The sequence below is a fragment of the Betta splendens genome, chromosome 8 (genome assembly GCF_900634795.4).
Source record: "Betta splendens chromosome 8, fBetSpl5.4, whole genome shotgun sequence".
Lineage (NCBI taxonomy): Eukaryota > Metazoa > Chordata > Actinopteri > Anabantiformes > Osphronemidae > Betta > Betta splendens.
This window is the reverse complement of record NC_040888.2, coordinates 2,446,274-2,467,755: the sequence shown is the minus strand read 5'-3', so window position 1 is coordinate 2,467,755 and position 21,482 is coordinate 2,446,274. Positions and strand designations below refer to the sequence as shown.

At 49.5% G+C, this 21,482-nt stretch overlaps 1 protein-coding gene and 1 long non-coding RNA gene across 2 annotated transcripts; one reads left to right on the top strand and one right to left on the bottom strand.

The window, feature by feature from the left end:
- Nucleotides 1-6,836: 6,836 nt before the first annotated feature.
- On the bottom strand, nucleotides 6,837-10,230 carry nptx1l (neuronal pentraxin 1 like). The gene is made up of 5 exons (XM_029159503.3): nucleotides 9,662-10,230; nucleotides 9,200-9,407; nucleotides 8,485-8,729; nucleotides 8,236-8,415; nucleotides 6,837-7,956 (listed from the first exon to the last, which is right to left on the bottom strand). The coding sequence occupies exons 1-5, from the start codon at nucleotides 10,103-10,105 to the stop codon at nucleotides 7,735-7,737; spliced, it is 1,299 nt and encodes a 432-aa protein (XP_029015336.1). The 5' UTR covers nucleotides 10,106-10,230; the 3' UTR covers nucleotides 6,837-7,734.
- A 202-nt stretch (nucleotides 10,231-10,432) lies between these two features.
- On the top strand, nucleotides 10,433-18,649 carry LOC114860712 (uncharacterized). The gene is made up of 3 exons (XR_003786656.3): nucleotides 10,433-11,537; nucleotides 17,094-17,199; nucleotides 17,438-18,649. It is a non-coding gene; the product is annotated as an uncharacterized LOC114860712 (long non-coding RNA).
- Nucleotides 18,650-21,482: the final 2,833 nt, after the last annotated feature.

Here is a 21,482-nt window from a genome sequence, read left to right as displayed (position 1 = left end):
TAGGCCGGACTCCAACAACAGCTAAGTGCATTTACATGTTTGTGGACAAAGCACTACTTGCCTCTGGAGAATGACCCAGACAGAAAGGGCTCAGCTGAGCGCTGTGACAGGATGCTGCCAGCTTTAAATGTGCTCACAGGTTATAGAAAGTAAACGGAGGCAGGCTGCTGCTTCCCTGGCTCCCAAAGCAGCATTTGAGGACAGCTTGTATTTTGCTCGGTGCCTTTGTAGTACAGAGTCTCTTCTACGGCTGCACGTACCCATCGGTGGCACGTTCGCTCTGATTATTCTCCCCTCACTGTACGTAACCTACAGTAAACCGTTTGAACTCCTTATTGATGCATGCTTTTCTTTTCCTTCTACTTCTACATCAGTGAATAGAGCGGACACAGGGTCACCTATGGGGTTTGTGTCTACTGTGAAAGCAGCAATTAATTGAAGAGTGATTATATCCCAAATATTATAATGACTGTTGTCCATTAGTGTAATGAGGATCCTCCCTGTGGTCTGCGGTGTCAATTAGTCTGACATGATCTACTTTGTCTATTTGCACATAAATTGATCTTTTCATCTTAACACCCTGCAGAGATTAGAATGAAATGTGTGTTTGAACAGGAAGATCAGTTAGTCATAATGTTCCTAAGCCCGAGGACAAATTAGGGCACGATATTTATGGACCTAGGTTTGAGGATATTACTAGTGCAAAGTTTTTTTGTTTGACTTATTACAACGCTGTAAACGTACAAGCAATCCCATACACATTCATTCTTTTTAATTTGGGCCGTCTCTGTCATGGTTACACCCCAACCCTGAACATCACGACTGCAAGAGTGGGGACCAGCAGCCAGGTAATGATGCTGGGTTGGAGGAGGAAGACAGTCGCACAAAGTTGTGATGCTTACACACACACACACACACACACACACACACACACACACACACACACACACTGCAGTTTGCTCATTAAATTTGCTATAGGGAGATGGAATGTGAGCCTGGTGCTGCAGCGGCGTTCTGCAGAATGTGGAGGAAAGCAGGGACAGGCAGGGGAAGGTTTCTTACCAGGTGAAGCAGATGACTGTGCTATTATTGTCTCCCTGTCTGGAGTCTAATGCAGCTATTGTTTGAGCAGCTGTCCCACAGAACAGTTGGTGACCTGTACTTAATGCTGTCATTTATTATCACCTTTCTGCAACGAAATGGTTGTGACCTCTGACCTTGGCTCACAGTCCAGTTGTGCTATATTTCTGGCATACAAATTTAATGATTTAATCTCTTCAGCTCTCTCTCTCTCTCTCTCTCTCTCTCTCTCTCTCTCTCTCTCTCTCTCTCTCTCTCTCTTTCTCTCTCTCTCGCTCCTCCTCTCTCTCTCCCTCTCTCTTCTCTCTCCTCTCTCGTCTCTCTCTCTCTCTCTCTCTCTCTCTCTCTCTCTCTCTCTCTCTCTCTCTCTCTCTCTCTCTCTTTCTCTCTCTCTCTCTTAATTGACATCCTGGTCATCAGGAACGGTTCAGATTTTACCTGGCTGATTCTCTTCTGTCCCAACCTTTGTGATGGTGTGTCCTTTCTTGTGTGGGGTTCCGCAGGGCTCAGTGCTCAGTGCTCCGTCCTTTTCTCCCAGTTCATCATCAAGATACTGTATTTTCCATATCTTGCACAGTGATCTGTGACAATGAATGTGTTGTTAATAAACAGTCTGAGCTGTTGGAGGAAGAGGTCACACCACTTGACACAGTTTTAGGATTCAAGTTACAAAATGTAAGTGGGTGTTGCTTTTTTTCTGATGTTTCCTCCTCAGGTTTGTGCCGTAGACTGAAAGCTTGAACAAACCACCTGCTCCTAGTGTGAATCCCTCATGTAAAACCAAAGGTTCAAATGTTTGACTTACTGTATTGATTTACGTTACTGTCCTCTAGAACCAGAACTTCGTTTTCTAAACTTCACTTTCACTCAGTTTCTCTGCTGGTTTTATGTTATATAATGTAAATATATATATATAGCTTTCAAAGTCTTTTCAAGTTGAATTGCATCACGCTATTAGTCATTAAGTGCACTTTCTTGACTTGGTGATGGAATGATTTTTTCCCTTTTCTACTTGTAGATGTAGTTTTAGAGTTTAATGTTTGAACCAAAAGGTCACAGGTTTGTGTGGGATCAGAGAGCATTAATTTTGTCACGCAAAAATGAAAAGCATACGTTGGTATTAGCTTTTTAAATGTTTTTAAAAATGTTTCTGCAAAAGATTTTCTGCTTTTTTATTATTTAGAATAAACTGAAAACCTTCGAGTTTAGAGTTGGTTGGAAAAAAACGATATTTGAAAACATCACCTTGGGCTGTGGAAGATTTTTATTATTTACCAAAGTTTCATAGACAGAGTGACGAGGAGAGAGATTAGCAGATTAATCAGAAATGAAAGTGACTGTAAGTTAGAGCTCCGTATCACACGCAGGTCAAGGATGCGCGTCGTGCCTTAGGTGAGAATGTACCTTTGCCAAGTTTTAATGATCTCAAGAATGAGTCATTGCTCGGCCTTCTGGGTGCATGTCCTAAACATTTTGTTCATTTTGTTTTCTCACTAAATAATATAAAAGGGACTTTAGCGATGTGGCTGCAGGAGAGATGAAAACCAATGAATAATAGGTGAAGCTAGCTTTGACTCCGCCCACTGCCACCTTTACTTTCTGGATCCTCCACTCCAGAGTAGGACCCTGGCCTCGATACGGATCCATTATTACATTATGAAATTACAGGACCACCTCAGTTCATTCTTAGTGCTCTGCTGTATAGTAAATTTCAGTTTATCACTTTTTATGGTAATTTGTTGAGCTTATTAGCAGTGAGGTGATGCGGTGTAAATGGATCCTATGTTGTGATTCTGTCCTGTGGCACCAAGCGTGAGTTGTTTGCCAAACCTTCAGGTACGGTTCCTTAACGCCACCCTGGCTCACCGGTCAGCTGCTGAACGTGGAAGCCACCGGTGCTGCTGTTGTGTAACCTCTCCCACCGTCTGTCGAGGGCATGTAAACACTCACGTCCTGTTTTGACAGTTCGTTCGGTGAAAGGCTCTGAGCTTTTTCCTGGTGCCTCAAGGTCATGGATTATTCATGGGATGTGGAGGGAGATGATGCAGCGCCATTGTGTGCTTATATCCCAGAGTGTTGGTTACATCAGATGCAAAAAGCTGTCATGCATTCAGAGTTTGTCCCAGTGAATGATCACTGGCAGTGGCTGTTGCTAATAATTATGGTTTCTCTTGTGATGTTGTCTTTTTTGCTCATGTATGATTTGATCGGTCCAACTCTAACATGAGCATGGAGAGGTCAGTAGAGTCAAGGCCCCTCCCGGTGATGAGCCTTTCTGCTGTGCCCCTGACAGACTGTCAACTCCCCTTTAACCAGCCTGACAGCATCCCATAGTTAGCCATGGCAGCAGGATTTACGAGCTGCGTTGCACAAGTACAGTGTGGTTCATTTTGCTTTGGATTTTCCACGGGTTGAAATGAAATGATGAAATAATCCCATAACGTCAGTAACGGTTGTTGAGCTGTCTGGGTTTCGATTCAACTAGTTACCACGAGTCACACGACGTCACAGAGTCATGAAGGATGGCAAACCCGTCGTCATGGTTACCGGATGGGTGAAACAGCCTGTTACCTGTCCACATGCACTGCAGTCTAGTTTCCTCCTTAACAAGCAGAACTTTTTAATGTTGAGCTCCATCTCTGAACATGTGCTGGCTTTTATCAAATAAGCTTTTCTATTCTCGGCATCTTCCCTCTGAGGCCTTTCTGGTTTTCCACCCATAAAGCAGACGATAACCCAACTTATTAAACTAATAAACAGACATTTTAAGATTTTTACATGTTTACACAGATATAATCAAAGGGTGTTTTCATGCCGTGTAAACGCTGATGCTGTTAAATTATGCAGCCGCTCTGTCAGGTCGCCGAGCGGCTGCTGCTGCTGCCGTGCGCCCATCGGTTTCCCACACGCTCTCCTGAGACCTCGACCGGAGCGTGTGCGGTGCAGGTGAGCGGTGCAGAGCTGTGCTGCCTGTTTGCGATTGACCCGGTTACGGAAAATAGCCGCTGGCATCGCTCCCAGATGATGCAGGGATTGTGGCATCTTTGTGAGAAATATTCCTGTTGAGCCGGCTTCTGTCACAGGACGCCTGTGGATGAAGCCCAGCTATGGCTGAGAGCCAGCAGGGACAGAGATGGAGCGGGAGAGAGGCTTATGTTAAAGACGGACAGACAAGAGCTGAGGGAGGTTTGTGGCCAAGTGGAGAATCTGATGAGTGTTGGACCACGGCGCCCGATCACAGTCTTAGTGTCCCAAACGTTAGTAATAATGCACTAATGTCTCATTGTTTTGGTTTTACATTGCGTTTTACAGCCCACAGCCCTTTTTTAACTGGATGAGCACGTCTCATAGCTCAAGTGACAAATGGACACAGCTGTTTTGTTTTTGTTTTCACTGAAGGTGTGATTGAGTTTTTGCTTTTGGCTGATAATGTGTAGCCGCTCATTTGGTTTCATAAAGCCATGAATTATAGCACACAATTAGATTTATTTCTTGGTCAGGACTCGAAACAGCCTCCTCCACACCTACTGCAAGCACCTGCTATTTACTTCAGCTGTCAACAACTTAGGATTCAATATTCACACCCATACAGTGATTTAGCCATCTGTTTGTCCTTTTTTGTAAATAGGAAAATGTAAAATATTTCCTTTGTAGCTGTGCTGGCTTATCATGAGACGTGCTTCTAGCAGACAGCAACATTATGCCTGTCGTGCTGCCAGTGCGACTTCGTTGGTGGAGTTCAGATCTTTGTAAAATACAACACAGTGATGCAGATATATCTCCCACTCTGTGGAGTAATTACTGTAGCGCCCCATTCATTTGGCGAACACTTCAAGCAAGCGTTAAGGAGAAACAGTGTGGCTTGTGTGTTTGCATTCCCCCAAAGGAAGGATATTTTAGGATATATTTGAACCGAGGTTCATTCATTGGGTGATACCCTGAAAGGGAATTTCTCATGTCGACAGCAAATCAATTATTCATTTTGTGGCATGGAGGGTTGAGCACCAGCCTGACAGCAGCAGAAGTGGCTCTGAGATTAGGGATGTGTGTCTCATGTATATTCTGTTGCACCGTGGCTTCAAGCTCCTCGTTCCTCCGCCCGGCAACGCCGCGTTTAAAGCACATTAGAGCCCACATTTATGCTGCTTTTTCAATTTTTTGGTGGGCTGAAAGTAATCTCAGCATTTTTGCAATGTGCACAGTCTATCTAATAAAGGGCTGCTCTTGATTTGGCGGGTAATACAATAAAACGCACAGTCCCCAGTTTTGCTATTTCTGCACATAATCTTTTTGCCATTAGAAGTTCAGTCCTCACAACAACATTTATCAGCAGATTGCCTGTGTCACCCATGTGATGTTCCTCCTGCAAAAATGGCATCGGCTCAACACCAACATTTCTCCCACGCCCACCACTTTTTGTTTGTTTTCCCACTCTCTGGTCATGAATTTTTCATCAGGCACTTGATGAGACATTTCATGTGTTTGTCTTTATAAAGCAGAGTAAGCTGTCTTTGGGTAAAAGATGCTTTAGCCCGGTCCCTCGGCTACAGTGGCGTCTGAATACAGCACCGAAGGCCTTTAATAACTTCTCACGCTTCTGTTTTGGGAGCCCGGGTTCAATGGCCGTTACCTGGCTGAACAAACTGTGGGTTCATCGTCAGTTTGGATGAAGGAGTGGGAGAGGAGTTCTAACGACGCCTCTGGTGGCCACTCAGAGAGGTGTGTGTGTGTGTGTGTGTGTGTGTGTGTGTGTGTGTGTGTGTGTGTGTGTGTGTGTGTGTGTGTGTGTGTGTGTGTGTGTGTGTGTGTGTGTGTGTGTGTGTGTGTGCGTGTGACTTTCGGATCCTCCACAGAAGCAACCTGCCCCGTAATCCAAGCCCAGTCGTGTCACAGTAGCCGCCTGTAATGGCTGCGCTGTCGGTACCAGCTGAAGTTGCTCTGGCGTCTGGGGAGACGTCTATCGATGTGAGGAGAATGGAAACCAATTTGTGGGACATATGACCGAACTGTGGTGGGACCGGACGACCTCACAAACAATATAGGAAAGACCTTCAGACCTGGAGTGCTCTAATGTGAGCAGGCACCGTTATGATTCATTTGCTGGGAAACTATAGACTGAGATGCTCGACCTCAGCACCAACCTTTTGTTAAGAGAAATGTGTGTGTGCTTACAGCACAATATGTGTTGTACACGAATCGATCTTTGCTTTGTGGCAAATGTGACCTTTGGGATTTATACATTCCATATAAATTCTGTTGGCCATTAAAAGAGAGAGTTTCTTGAGTTTCCTGTACATTTTGACATCTCGGAAGTTCAACCAACCAAGAATGGAATGAGTCCAGACTGTTTTCCAACCCTTTCAGACCGAGTGGACTCCCTTTTTCCCAAGGTCATGTCAAAGTCACGTTTGTATAAACCACGTCAACAAAGCTGCACTTTGTTTAGGCCAAAGTTTATGAGATGATGTCAGATTTCATGGTTGTGTGACTGATGCTGTGCATAGATTTGGAGCTGAAACATTACATATTCACCATTACTTCAAATGACCTCAAGATCATCTGACAAGCGTCATGTGTGAAGGGTGAGTGAAGCGCTTTTATTGGTCGATCTGGTCTGAGACTGGAGGAAGATTATAATGTGTAAATGTACAGTTCACCCTCTGGAGAACACACGAAGTGTGAAACGTTCCAGATGTCTCAAATCATCCATGTTATAAATATAATAAAATAAATAAATGCCTGTTTGCACCTGCATCTAATTCTTCAAGTATCACAATTTATTACAAAAACTAGAACTTTTTCATCTGTCAGTGTCGCCATGCTTTAAGCATATAACAATACAGTATAAAATCTCAACCTAGAAGTAGGAAGGTAAAAGCAAAGACCATAGATGCTGACGCAGCATTTACAGAAGTTAAGACATGCTGTTACTGTACAGAGAACATTCCCATTGAAATACAAACATCTGCAAAATGCTCCGCTGTCATTCGTGAATGTCGTTCCACAATAAACAATCTGACCCGTCGTCACTCTGTCCGCAGCAGGAAACGCCTCCTTTGAAACTATTTTACACAAAGGAAACACAAACACTCATAATAACTGGATGTGCTGATTTTTTTGAACAGCCCAAGGCACTCAGGCTCGGATGTTGGCAATAACTAGGTCATTCTTTACACAAAATCACGTTAAGCAGGTGGTGGTAGAGAAAGCAGTGAGAGAGAGAGAAACAATGGCGTCTGTCAGAGCCTCACCCACTGGAGAACCCACACCCACTTTGTCCGTTTCACAGTGAAGCTCCCTGGCAGTCGAGCCTGAACCGCGTGACATCTGTTCACTAAATAAACTACACGTTTTCCTCCTGCGCCGTTCACCGCTGTCGTGTTGGTGTCGACGCCACCCCCTGACGTCCGCATGGGCTCAGCTGCGTTTCCAAACACAACCACCAGACCTCATGCACATCTCAGCACCACAAGACACCGCAGGAGAGTCCGTTTCCAGCGCGCGGTCCCGCTCCAGAACCGGCTCCAGTGGCCACCAACCATGTTCTCAAAAATCTATGACGAATCCGGACGCTACTCGTTAACATGAGCTCCTTTCACATTAGCTGACAGATGCTGTGACAGTGGCTCTAACATATTCACTCCTCCCTGCGGTTCAGTTGAGCTGGCGGCAGGCTTCGAAGGTCCACTTTGAGGCACCTCCGTAAATATCAAGGCTGGTCTCCATCCACGCAAAAACGTTGCCCACTTGTGCTTTGCTGCTGCACGTTGCCAGGTTGTAAATCTCCCCCACAGATAGTTTCCGGTCCCAGATGTGAAAATTCGCCAGGTCTCCAACAAAGGCCTGGGTGGCGTCGAATCCTCCTCCGAGCGTGTCCTGTAGTCAAGACAAATGGATTTAATCAAGGATGATATGACTTTCCTCTTAGGCGGCTTCATAGAACAAAATTGTCTCCAGGATTATCTGGATATTTTTTGCCTGATTAAATGGAAGGAGGGATATGCATCTTCAGTCTAGTGAGATTCGTGATGAGTTCCAGCTAAAGATCTAATCACACTATTAAACTTATTATGGTAATTTACAACAGGGACGCACTGAAAAGAGGATCTTAAAGTCCCTTTTCGGGCGTGTGAAGCAGTGGCCGGGGCTCTTTACCTGCTCCTGGCCCAGGATCAGCAGCCCCTGGGGCTTGATGGGGTGATACGGAGCCAGGTTCTCCCCGCTGCCCCTCTTGACGCCGTCCTGGAAGGCTTCCCAGACGCCGTCGCGCGTGGTCCAGGTCACGCAGATGTGATGCCACTTGCCATCGTTGATGAGGAACGGCAGCTTTGCCACCTTGAATAGAGGCGGAGCGTGACTGACGGCTGCATTGACCCCAAAAAACCACTTCCTCGCTGAACTCACCTTGTCGTTGATCAGAATCTCCATGGGGTTGTTGCCCCACTCTATGAGCACCAGCTCGTTGGCCTGACCCGGAACCGCGTAGGAGAACGGCGTGCCGACGCCGGGGGACGCGTTGGACTTGAGCCACATGCACACGGTGAGCGCGTACATCTCCGGCAAACTCTTCTTCACCTTCGCGTACATGTAGTTGGTCCTCAGGGGGAACGTGAGCTGGAATTTATCCAGAGGCCGGTTCTCCCTCTGACCTGCGGAGCATCAGACGCTCGCCTTCAGACACTTTGCAGAGTTCTCCGTCATTCCTGACTCACACGTCCCGGGGATTTGCATGGGAATTATGCGTTACACAACAAATCCACACTCGTGACGGTCCAGATTTGCTTTAATCTCGCCTGATAAATCCAGCGGAGGAGGGATAGTGACGTTCTAACCTTCATTTCCCGTTCTCATTTCCCTCCACACCTCTTGATGTGACTATTCACTTGAATTTACATGAGATCTGTCCCGAACCGAGAGCGCACAATTCTCCGGTGGCGCAGAGCAAACCGAGCTCGTTTACCGCGTGTCTACAATGATTTAATCGGCGTTAAATCTAGCGGAAAGTCTGCGGCTGCGCCATTAAAGCCCGCAGTCCCGTCTGGAAATGTAACAAGGTGCATCCAACCTGACGTGAGGTCAGATTCTCCTGCCTCCGCCGAAGCCGCCCGCCGACACCCACCTTTCTCCAGGTCCGTGATCCTCTGGTGTAACGACGTGAGCGTGGACTCCACGCGCCCACGCTGCTCCGTCTCGTTGCGGAGTCCGGGCTTCCCCTCCTCGATGCTGTTCACGCGGGACAGCACCTGCTTCTCCAGGTCGTCGATCTTGCTCTGGAGCAGGTCTTTGAGGCTGTTCGCCTGCACGGAGTTGTTGCTTCTGCTGAATTGCTGGCGAGGAGAGAGGAGAATTCAATAACATGAGAATGCACCTCGAATGAGCGTCCATGCGGTTTTTAATAGCGCTTTTTTCGCCCGTTCAACTTTTATTTCCGAGGCTTCTTGCGGCAAAACTGAGCCTCGCAGTTTCTGGAGAGCTTCACTCTCTGACGCGCTCGCAGCACAATTAACCGTATGTAAAACGTTGATTCTATCACACCAAGATCAGTATTGCGTGTGTGCTCCACACCCTGAGCAGCACCTACCTCCAGGTTCTCCAGTCTCTGCTTCAGCGACTGTAAAGTCTGCGATAGCTGCGTCAAAGTGTCAGCGGGGCCCCTCGACACGTCCCCCATCGTGTTTTTAGTCCCAGCCTCCTTCCTCCTGCCCGCGGGGCGCGCGTCCCCCGGGTCGGAGCCGCTCTGGCTCTCGCACCGAGCCAACTTTGAGGTCAGTTCTCGGATCGTCTCCTTTTGGTTCATGATGGTCTCCTTCTGCTGCAGGACCGTTTCCCGTAGCTGCATGACGGTGGTCTTCAGGTCCTCTCCCGGCACGCTGTTCTGCAAAGTGGCCGCGCAAATGTCCACGTCCTTCGGCACGGACGTGCAGATGAACTGCGTCTGTCCGCCGAAGTCTTGGGAGTAACTCTCCAGAAACACGCAGGAAATGAGAAAAAGTCTCCAGCAGATCCCGCTGCGTGTGCCCCGCATCGTGGCGATCGGTGGTGGCTGCTGAGCCGCAGTGACTTCGCGCTTGTGTCCTCTTGTTGTTGTACTCCGTCTGTGGAAGCGCAGCCGTTTTTATAGAGCCTCCCTGGTTCTGCGCAGAGCAGGTTCACTGCATCACGACCGGAGGGGAGGGAATCGCGCTGCCCCTGTTTGATCGCTTTCAGAAGCAGCGTCATGTTCAGAAGATGAAACCAATTTTCCTTTTTTTTGGCTCCCACGTTTAATCTTTCACCACTTCGACTATTTGTCATTTCTCGGTTGGTGTTATTCATGTGGAAAGCGTGGATTTGTAGGCGGTGGAGGGGAGGGGGGGGGGGTCTGTAGCGGGGAGACTGCTGTGTTGTTCTGGTTTACGCACACACGCCGACACACACACAAGCACTGGGTGGACGGAGATCGGTAGGAACGCGTGGCAGCTCGCGTTCAGGACCAAGGACAGCTCCACCCGCCACGTCCCGAGGAGCAGAGCGGCGTCTGTCTCACTTTTCGGCCTTTAGTTCAACAGTTTGACTGCGTGGATTCAGTTTTTCTGAACATTTTGTGCATTTTTTTCTGGGCTCCTCATTTGATGTGAATTTTAGTGTATTGCACACTTGCACACGCACAGACCTGCTCCGCTATAATGTGTGTCCACAGGTCACTCAGGAAGGACAACTGTTGTTCGTTTCTTACTTTAATGTTACTTATGCCTTATTCCAAAATAAAAGCGGTACCAAAACAATAGTGCATGTGCCTTTGACAGGCCAGATATCAAGCTGCATCACTGAGCAGGTGCTAATGCAATGTTTCTTAATGACTAAATCATGTGAGAGCTTTATCTTAACACTTATCACCGGGACATAATTTACCTCACGATCTTGTGTTTATCAGCACTTTAAAGGCTTTTTGATTTCAAGTCAATCCATCAGCGCAGGATTAGCCAGAGTGAACTTATGCTGCAGTCGATGACATAACTTGCCATCATTTCAATATTGTGTGTTTTTCGTCCCTTGAACATTTTCTGTGGATTATTGTTCAAGTGATGCAACAACATCTAAAAGGAATGAAAAGGGGTGGAGGTTTAGTAATTTGACTCTGTTTACTTAATCCAGAGCTAAAAGAGAGTTTTTTTGGTATTATGAGAGAAAAAAATGCCTAAAGGTGTGCGAGAGAATAGTTTGAAGCCTTTTAGTCTGGCATGAAAGCCATAAGAAAAGTGGATTGAAGGTGACGTAACTGTCTGTGGTGTGTTGCTACTGGAGCGATGTTTATTCTGAGTGTTATATTTTTTTTCTTTTCAGTGGAGGCATGAATGAAGTAAAGCAGGGAACTAGTCAAGGATCAGCACCCAGAAGCATCCACACAGAAACAACCACAAACTTTATTAGATGTTACACAACCAGGCCGCACTCGGACCTCGTCGGAGCCAAGAAATGTGAGTGAGTTACTCCTGGCCATCTGGTCAACCTGTGCTGCTTATGCAAGTGCACATAGTAAAGCAGTGAGCTGTAATTATGGTCTGTACCTTCCACTGAAGTCGTTATTTCTGTTGTTTGGTCTCGAGAACCAAATGTGTGTTTCTACTGCATCACCAGGCGCAGGCATAGGTGTTTTCTAGCCTGCAGGACCGAGCAGAGCTCTGCAAAATGCCCGAAGTCGGCTTCTCATTAGGAATTCATTATTCACTGCTTCCTACACAAACAGCTCTCAGAGCCATATGCTTAAAGTAGAAAAACCTTCACTCCTCTGCGCTCCTCGGAAGCAAACTCTCTGTCTTCCCGTCACCTCTCGCTTCCTCCCGTCCTCCACCTACAGGCGAATAAATCCCAGCTCACGCACGCGGCTCTTCTCTGCCTTTTCCAGCTCTCGCATTAACATTTCCTCTGGATGCTACAAGTTCAGCGCGTAAGAATACTGAGTTGTGCTGTGATTTGAAAACGTAAGTAACATCTGATGAATATATAATGTTGTTAGCCTTGGTGCGCATTAAATATTAAAAGGGTCTCGATGTAATGATTATGTGCTCTTCAAGTTATTGTGCTCGACGCCAAACGGGCCGCGACACCGGTGATAGTGAGACCGTACGGATGGCTGCCTCAGAACCCCCATTCTGGGCCGCTGGCCACCTGTTGTGGCACTCGCGGCCTCCTTAATAATGCATTTGAACACATTGAAAATGTATACACCAGCAGCGGAGATCAATAGTTGTAATTTCACATATTGGCGCGGTGCCTTGACTCGCGCTCCCACCTTCTGCTGTGGCGTGGTGTTGGCCATTAGGAAGTTCACGTTGCACATACGGACAAGTTCCCTGAATACCACAGTGGCAATAATCAGCATTTATAATTAATGCCACTGGAATGTGAGTCGGAGCCCGGCTTCCCGTTCCAGTTGGGAGACTCTCTCCTATTAAAGCTGCTGCAGCTTCAGGCGGCTTTAACCGCTGACCTGTGCCGTCCTGTGGTTCATCCTACAGAACCAGGACCCACATTCCTAATTAGGCCTAATTCCGCAGCAGGTCGCAGCCCCTCTCTCCACCAGAGGAAGGCAGCTGCCATGTTGGAGCGTCCGTGGCGCGTTAGTGAGGGAAATGTCAGGCAGTTGCTAGAACGGCGCAAATAACAGCCCACAGAGGCTAATTAAGACTAATACATTTTTCTTCATCACTCCTTTTCTGGAGTCGGACTTATTTCCCTCATGGTCGGCAGATGGAATGTTTCGCATTGGATGATTGCGTTCCTTATGTTTTATTAAAGGTTGTGATTTAATTATTTTTCCCTCCGCATCGGCTAAAATTGACACAATGCATCATTGGCATTGGGATAATGTTCAATGCTGCTGCGACCAGTGAGAATGCGTGCGTGGAATCGTTTCTTTGAATCCTCCTCACGGCACAATGCAGAGTATTTGGGTGGAATGCTGTTGTGGGCAGAGTTTCGAGCAGATTGCAAACTGCACGGTTCCTACATGTTCATGGAAACGGCGTAACGTGCCGTTTGCACGTGCAGGATGTGGCTTTTTAATGAGGCCGCTCTCCGCTGCTCTCTGGTGCACGCTTGGACTTTATGGAGGCTGTTTCTGCCGCCGCCGTGTTTTGGTCCAAATGGAACCTCCCCTCGGTGGCTTTTCACCGGCGCTCCCCTGCCATTCATTTGTGTTTGTTTAGAACAGAGATGAGTCCAACCCGCATTGATTGGATGCACTGAACTGCATTAGCATAGAATCTGATCAGCTGTATTATTGTGACGCGTGGGAGCATCACTAACAGCGTCTCTTTCTCGGGCTTCGACCTGTAAATGTTGCGTGTTTGTGGATGTCAGACCACGGACGCCCTCTTCTACCTGTGCTGCATGTCTATGTGATCTCTGCATAGTTACGTTCCATTTCACGCGTTGCCTGTGTCCTTGAGTGCAGCAGGTTCATGGCAGATTCACACCCCACACTTGAATTTTCCCACTACTGCGGTTCCAGCATTGTTCTCCTCATCGTGTCCCTTTGTCACTGCCTTAAACATCAGACACGGATGCGTCACAGGCTGCGACGCTCTTCCAGGAATCCGCTGTGACGTCACCACACACACTTGACCTTGTTTCCAGCCTGAGACCTGCTTTCCTCTGAGACCACCACCGTACGCTGCTCCTCTGGCACCACTTTATTTGCTGGGGTCTTAAATCAACATATTTTGCATCTGTAATGAAATATCTAATGATATGTAGAAGTTGACGTACCTGAAAAAATAAAGCGCCACCTGAACACATGAAGCTCATTGAGACCTGGCCTTTGGTACAGTACAATTGACTTCAAATGCTCAATGACACCTATACTGTACTGTTGTGTTGTGAAACAGCAGAGCAGACGGGTTGGTACGTTATGAGTGAGGCATCAGTCATTATCACAAACGGCCGTGTGAATGTGATTCCTTCAGGCTGGTTGCACACGTTAAAAACTCACGTCTGATGCTTCAGATCAAACAGCTGTTTGCTGCTTTTCCAACCTTCCAGTGGCAGATGATGTAAACGAAGCCTCGGCTCTAATCACCAGACTGAACCCACGGCTTGTAGCAGTTCATCCACAGTCGTGTTCCAGATTTACAGTCATCATGGGGGTTCCTTAAGGAACCCGTATGTACCGTACGCATGCAGGAACCCGGCCTCATGCTGCTCCCGCCGCGGTGCCGCCTGCGCCTCCGCTCACTTTTAGCAACATTAATTACGGCTTCTATTTGTTACCACAGCATAGGTTTCCATGTTTCCATGTTTGCGGCATGTGTGGAGCGGTGTGTAGGTGAGAGGCTCACGCTCAGCTGTCAAGGGCGTCGTGGAAGCATGAAGCGCTGTCAGGAGGGGAGTCTAATGAAGGATGTACTCTTCCTAAGCCACACAAAGCAGAGTGAGTGACTTGCTGGAGGCCTCTGTCTGACACCTTCTCTCTGCAGGAGAGACGCAGCTCATCACGCCGCATCGTGCAGAGAGTAGGAGAGGGAAAAGGGCGGCGGAGAAGAAGTTTTGTCTTAGTAACTGATTAAGATTCCAACTCAGTGTTAGCGTTAGTGCAGGAGAACCGTGGCCATCACGAACGCTGCTGCTTCTCTATATGTGCATCTGTAAGTGATGTAATAAGGCCTGATTGAATCTTCCAAACCTTTACTAAAAAGCAGAAGGGACTAAGATCAGATGTTCCAACACGGCATGTACTGTAGATGATGTAGAGCTTATCCAAAGCCCTCCCACAGGTCAGACTGCGGGCACGTATGGCTGACACATGCATTTGATGCACTTCTCATCCACTTACATCCATAAGTATGTTGAGCATTAAAGGCTTCCAGCCTCATGTCATGTGAGGGATGAGACTGTCTGGCCCTGAAGCAGAGGACTTCATATTAATACAGGCACGTCACTATGATGTCATGTCAGAGATGAGGCCGCGTGAGGGAGCGAGCGTTGATTCCTCACTGAGCTACTGTCGACCTGTGTAAGTCAGAGGAGCTCCACAAAACGAAGCCTGCACCGGTCACAAAAGAAATGATGCCGTCTTAATCCTTACAGGTGATGGTGGCAGCCGTCAACCTGTTCATAAAGGCTGCGAAGCCCTAAGATGCTGAAATCAGTGCTTTACAGCCCGGCTCACGTCTCGCTCTAAGAACTCCAGCCTGTGTGTGTCTGCGTGTGTGTGTGTGTGTGTGTGTGTGCGTGCGTGCGCGCGTGTGTGTGTGTGTGTGTGTGTGTGTGTGTGTGTGTGTGTGTGTGTCTGTGTGTGTGTGTCTGTGTGAGTCTGTATGAGCCTGTGTGTGTGTGTGTGTGTGTGTGTGTGTGTGTGTGTGTGTGTGTGTGTGTGTGTGTGTGTGAGTCTGTATGAGCCTGTGTGTGTGTGTGTGTGTGTGTGTGTGTGTGTGTGTGTGTGTGTGTGTGTGTGTGTGTGTGTGTGTGTGAGTCTGTATGAGCCTGTGTGTGTTGTGGAATAAAGAAGCAGAGACGTCGCCTGCGCATGAAAGCTCCCTCCACGAATATCTGCCAGAGAAGAACCAGGCGTCTCTGTGTGGAGTGGAATCAGGAAATTGTGTCAGAAAGTTCAGGCAAATATTTCTGTACTGCAGCGCTGGGTTCTGCGAGGACGCTGAACCCAGAGAACCGCAGCGCTCCCTGTTTTAATTCCCCACGTCTCAGTCTCTCTCCTCGAAGCCTGAATGTGATACTGTGATATTTCTCCCTCTAAACGCACTGCGACTCGCTGACACAACAACCCGTTCCCAGCGCAAACCGCCATCAGCGCCGGCGGCTTCCAGTCGAGGAGCCCATAGCCTCCACTCGCACGCATCAATAATCCAGGCTCACCGCCGCCCGCGCCCAAAAATAGGCCTCCTTCATGCTTTAATATTTCATCTGCTCCTTCCATCGGATCCTCGCTTTCATTTGTTGTGGTCCTTGTCTTTAAATAGGTGTTCAGGAAACATGTCAGCGCCTCCACGCTCCCACTTAGTTCCAGTCACCGTGAAGCAAAGCGCTGCTGACGCCCTCAGGACCGGATCAGAACCTGCTGGTTCCACGTACTCGTATCATCACGAACCAGCAGAACCTGTTGGTTCCACGTCCTTGTATCACGTACTGAACCAGCAGAACCTTCTGGGGTCACGTCCTCCTCATCCTGAACCCATGAAGGACGTGGTTGTAGTGAAGCAGACGACGTTCATCTGACTTCCTGTTTCATTCTGCATGTTGTTTATGTGTTTTCTAACGGTTCGCGCCCAATGAGACGAGTTTATCCGCTCAGATCACAGTCGGTCCCGGATCAGGCGCCGTTTCCTCGCGCCTCCGCCTTTCGCTTCAGAGCAAACGCCACATTGCTTTCAGGCGGCAGCGATTCCAGACTTGAGTGCACTTTAAAGGCTGCGTTTTGTTTCTGGCTCTGTAGCGGATGCTGTGGTCACGTTTCCTGAGTCCAGCTGAGAGCAGGCGCTCGGCTTCGCTGAGGATCGGACTCGTTTGTGGTTCTGCTCTGTTCACTGCTCGTCTGCAGCCATTTCTAAACCATGAGAACCGCTGTGATCAACACTCAGGACTGATTTGAGTGTTTCTGAGTGACAGCAGTGGACGTCTTCATTGTCCGCGCGTCTTTGCTCATTAGTCATGTCTGTTTAGTTCCTGCTCCGATACATTAACTTCAGCAGCAACAAACGCTGGAGTCGTTCTCATAGTTTTAGGCTCATAAATCACGTGTGGTTATTGTTCGAACATGTTGTGTAATGAGCTGTGCAGGACTGTGCTAATGTTTGTGTGTTGCTTTCTGTGGTTTTTGATGTTTTAACTTGGGCTGATGCAGAAAAGTGCATGAAATGAAATGACATGAAGTGGAAGACGTTGAGCTTTATGTGGTAAAACATGACGCATGACGGGATCTGCAGCAGCAGCGGATCCACTAACCTGCCTCCTGCTTAACGGCCCATCACAGCGTGAACATTAAACCTCTGACTCCCGCTCCTCTGTTTCCTCTCCAGACGCTGGGGAGGAGCCTGAACTCACCATCAGAACTTCGGCTGCCGTTCTCCACAGGTCGTGCAGCGACTGAGCTGCTGTTAATAGATGGATGAGTCACAGTCATGGGTAAATAAATGACGGCGGTGCGGTAAAGATGACTCGCACGCAACAAATCCAATTAGTTACACAGTTTAGTCATGAGATTGTGTAAATTGCTTGTCATGCTCCTCTAACTTCTCATCTGCACAGAACAGATCACCAGCGTTCGCTCCCCAACGTGTCTCTGCAGCTTTAAGGCTCTAAGTTTCTCTCCAAACGAACCTGACTCCTTTAATTGCTGTTGTGTTCTTTGTGTTTCCTGCAGGTGTTGGGGGACAGGCCTTCGACCCAGGACATGGATTATCAGCTGGGACCAGGTCACGCACCGTCCCCAGTGGTGGCTGGAAAGCAGCGCTAATGGGCTCAACGGCGGAGCGAAGGCGCGATCAGCGGCATCGATCTGAGCAGCCGGCGTGCGTCCGAGCCGCAGCTAATGTTTCCCTGCGTGGTCAGTAGGAAATATCTCAGCATTAGACCTGGAGACGTCCTCAATTATTTACTAGCACTCACTTTCTCCCTGCTGCCTTCACTCACTCCCTCGCTTCACGTCCACCCGCCTCTCTCGGCCTCCGCCGCCGTTCGCTTCCTGTTCGGCTGCAGCGGTCGACGTTGGAGCCGCCGGCGTCTCTGGAGGTGAAGGCGTTCAGTCCATTATGTCTAAACAGGACCTTCAGTCGGGTCCGAGGCTCAGTTTGTAGGTAAACAGGCTGCGTTTCATCACATCTTCTGGGCTGTTTGTGGTGTTCGTCCGCTCCCAGGAGACCTCAGGGCGCCGCCATGTCCTCCACTAACACATCTGCAAACGGCCCGCGGGTTCTCGCCGTGCACATGAAGCAGCGCCTCTATATTTACTCCCTAAAAGCCCCGTTGAGCTTTCAGGACGCTTTTGAACCAGGCCTCCCAACATCACCTTCAAAGGGATGGAGTTTAGTGCTGTGTGTTCTTCTGACGGCGATTGAACGTTCGGAGTCGGTTCTTGTTCCTTCTACCGTTCATTCAGTCCCCGTGACAGTAATGATTGCTGACATACTCTGGCACTCAGCAGAGATGAGTTTACATAATTTAGGATCTAAGTATGAAATGGGAGAATAACTTCTTTTCTGCTTCTTCCACATTCTGTCTGCTGTAAAGTCTAGTTTTATTGCATTAGCCTCCATGAAGATATCTAACACTATTTGTTTATTACGCCTCTGCAGGAGATTTTATTGCTTTTTTTAAAAACCAGTGATCTCTTGAACAAAGAGATTGGCGCATTGTGCAGCAGGTAGAGGCCTCGGAGGCTCGGCTGCAGACGCACCTCGACGCTGAGGAGCTGTCAATGCGCCTTGCAGGTGCCAGCTCCACTCCGCTGCCTGAAAGCCTTTGTGCACGGATCAAAGCCAACGGCCTGCTATTCAAAATGCAACACGGCGCGTTTCTGCAAAGTCAAACTGACCGGTCTCTCAACCCTCCGCGGTTCAGTCTGTCAGGGGGGGGGGGGGGGGGGGGGGGTGTAGTGGAGGCCCACCGTGCGAGTGTGGACACGAGGCTCCACAAGAAACAGAGCACATGTGAGAATGTGATGTGGAACCAGTGAAGCGTTGGCCGTCATCGCTGTCCGTTTCCTTCTGCCTTTCGCTTCCCGGCAAGAATGAGGCGAAGTTAAACTAAGGAAAAGTATTCTTCTGGTTTCTCTCTCCTCTGTGCTGCGGTGACTCACCGGGCGTCAGTGTGAGCAGGCATCTGTGTCTGCTATTTACGGCGGCGTGGTCCCAGAGCACGACCCGCTGTGAGCGTCTGATCTGTGGTGGGAGGGGGGGTTGGGGGGGGGGGGGGGGGGGGGGGGGGGGGGCACGGAATGACCCCCAGCACAATGCCCACTCTCTAATATCAGCGGCTAATGCATCTGTGGAGGAAACACCTGCTGGCGCCCGCTTTCATCTCGCAGCACCAGAACGGTCCAGGGACGCGGCCCGTTCCTGTTTGATGACGACTGTCTGAACATGACGCTTGTTGTTGCATTGGAGTCCGTTCCTAATGGTGTCACGAGCATTAGCGTCAGACGTGATGCTGCGTGGACCCCAGCTCCCGCCCGGCGTGACTTCCCCCCGTCCCTCCCTCATGACCTGCCTGTCAGGTTTTCGTTCTTGGTTTTATTTTGAAAGGACTCTTCTGTTTTTGATCCCAGTTTCCGGTTTTATTTTGTAAGCACTTCCGTTTCTCATCACACCACAGCAGTTCCCGCTTCACTCCCGGTCCTCATTACACTCACCTGTTTTGTATCAGTGATCTACTCCGTGTATTTAACCACCACCTGTCACATTGGTTCTCCGCCAGATCGTTGTTTACTGATTCATTGTTCTCACGCTCCAGCACTCGTCTTGTTCAGCTTACCCCGTTATCGACCCTGTTACGTTTTTGATCTTTGCTTCTCGTCTGATCCTGACCACTCTCGTAAGTCACTCTGTTACTGAACTCTGCTCGTTTCTGGACCTGTCTACGCCCGCCGATTCTGTTCCTGTGATCTGAGCCCTTTCTGGTTTTGACTCCCGCCTGTCCTCGGACCCGATTTTGCCTAAGCCCTATGGTGTTGCTACTCCGTGAATGACCTGGACCGTTTTGTGACCTGGATTCTGTCATTAAAGACTTTCTTAACTATATCCACTGTCTACCGAGTCCTCGCTGTGCATGTGGGTCCGTTCATCTGCCGTTCCGTGACAGAACGATCTGGCCAGACTTGGACCCAGCCAGCACTCAGCCTCCGGTCAGGTCAGTGACTGTTTTTCTCGCTCCTTTTTTTTTAACGGCGAGTATAATCCACCCGAGGGAGCATGGAGTTCACCTGTGCCGAGCTACCTAGCGAGCTACGAGTTTATTTTAAGATCCTCGCGGAGGATTACCGACGGGCGGTTACCCCGAAGAACCAGCGCAGCGCCGTGGAGGTGGCGATATTGACGCTGGAGGACGATGACAGTGTGTTAGAGCGCCCCAGTGTTCGTCGCCTCTATGAGCGACTGTGCGCTAGGTCTGATGAACTAAGCGACGCGCTCCGCACCACGCCAGCGCCGGTCGCACCGCCGAAGGTTTCGGTTTCCTTCTCCCCGCCCCGTCGGACCGTTGTGTCTGCATCAACCTGCCCAGCTCCATGTTTGTTCCGCTGGGAGGATTCCCTGCATTCATGCGGTCCCCCGTCTCCAGTTCAGACGCGAGCTGTTCAGTCCCCAGCTCAGTCGTGTTTTGCCCAGTCCCCAGCTCAGTCGTGTTTTGCCCAGTCCCCAGCTCAGTCGTGTTTTGCCCAGTCCCCAGCTCAGTCATGCTCCGCTCAGGCTCCAGTCGCCGTTCAGCCTCGCCACGCTCACGCTCTAGTGCAGCCCTGTCACGTTCAGGTTCCAGCCCCAGTCCAGTCGAGCCCAGTCCAGTCGAGCCCAGTTCAGGTCTCAGTTCAGTCGAGTCTAGTCCACGTTCCAGTCCAGTCGAGCCCAGTTCAGTCTCCAGTCCAGTCGAGCCCAGTTCAGTCTCCAGTCCAGTCGAGCCCAGTTCAGTCTCCAGTCCAGTCGAGCCCAGTTCAGTCTCCAGTCCAGTCGAGCCCTGTTCAGTCGAGCCCTGTTCAGTCGAGCCCAGTTCAGTCGAGCCCAGTTCAGTCGAGCCCAGTTCAGTCGAGCCCAGTTCAGTCGAGCCCAGTTCAGTCTCCAGCCCAGCCGAGCCCAGTTCAGTCTCCAGCCCAGCCGAGCCCAGTTCAGTCTCCAGTCCAGCCGAGCCCAGTTCAGTCTCCAGTCCAGCCGAGCCCAGTTCAGTCTCCAGTCCAGCCGCGAGCTGTCCAGTCTCCAGTCCAGCCGCGAGCTGTCCAGTCTCCAGTCCAGCCGCGAGCTGTCCAGTCTCCAGCCCAGCCGCGAGCTGTCCAGTCTCCAGCCCAGCCGCGAGCTGTCCAGTCTCCAGCCCAGCCGCGAGCTGTCCAGTCTCCAGCCCAGCCGCGAGCTGTCCAGTCTCCAGCCCAGCCGCGAGCTGTCCAGTCTCCAGCCCAGCCGCGAGCTGTCCAGGTTCCAGTTCAGTCGGGTCACGTTCCTGTCCAGGTTCCAGTTCAGTCGGGTCACGTTCCTGTCCAGGTTCCAGTTCAGTCGGGTCACGTTCCTGTCCAGGTTCCAGTTCAGTCGGGTCACGTTCCTGTCCAGGTTCCAGTTCAGTCCGGTCACGCGCAGGTCGTGTCCCAACCAGAGGGCACCACCTGTCGTACAGGTGCCATGCACACCCGATCAGGCCCGACGTCTGCTCCGTCGAGCTTGGCAGCGGCAAGTAGCCATGCCAGCTCCAGAGTAGATGCCGTTCCAGTCCCT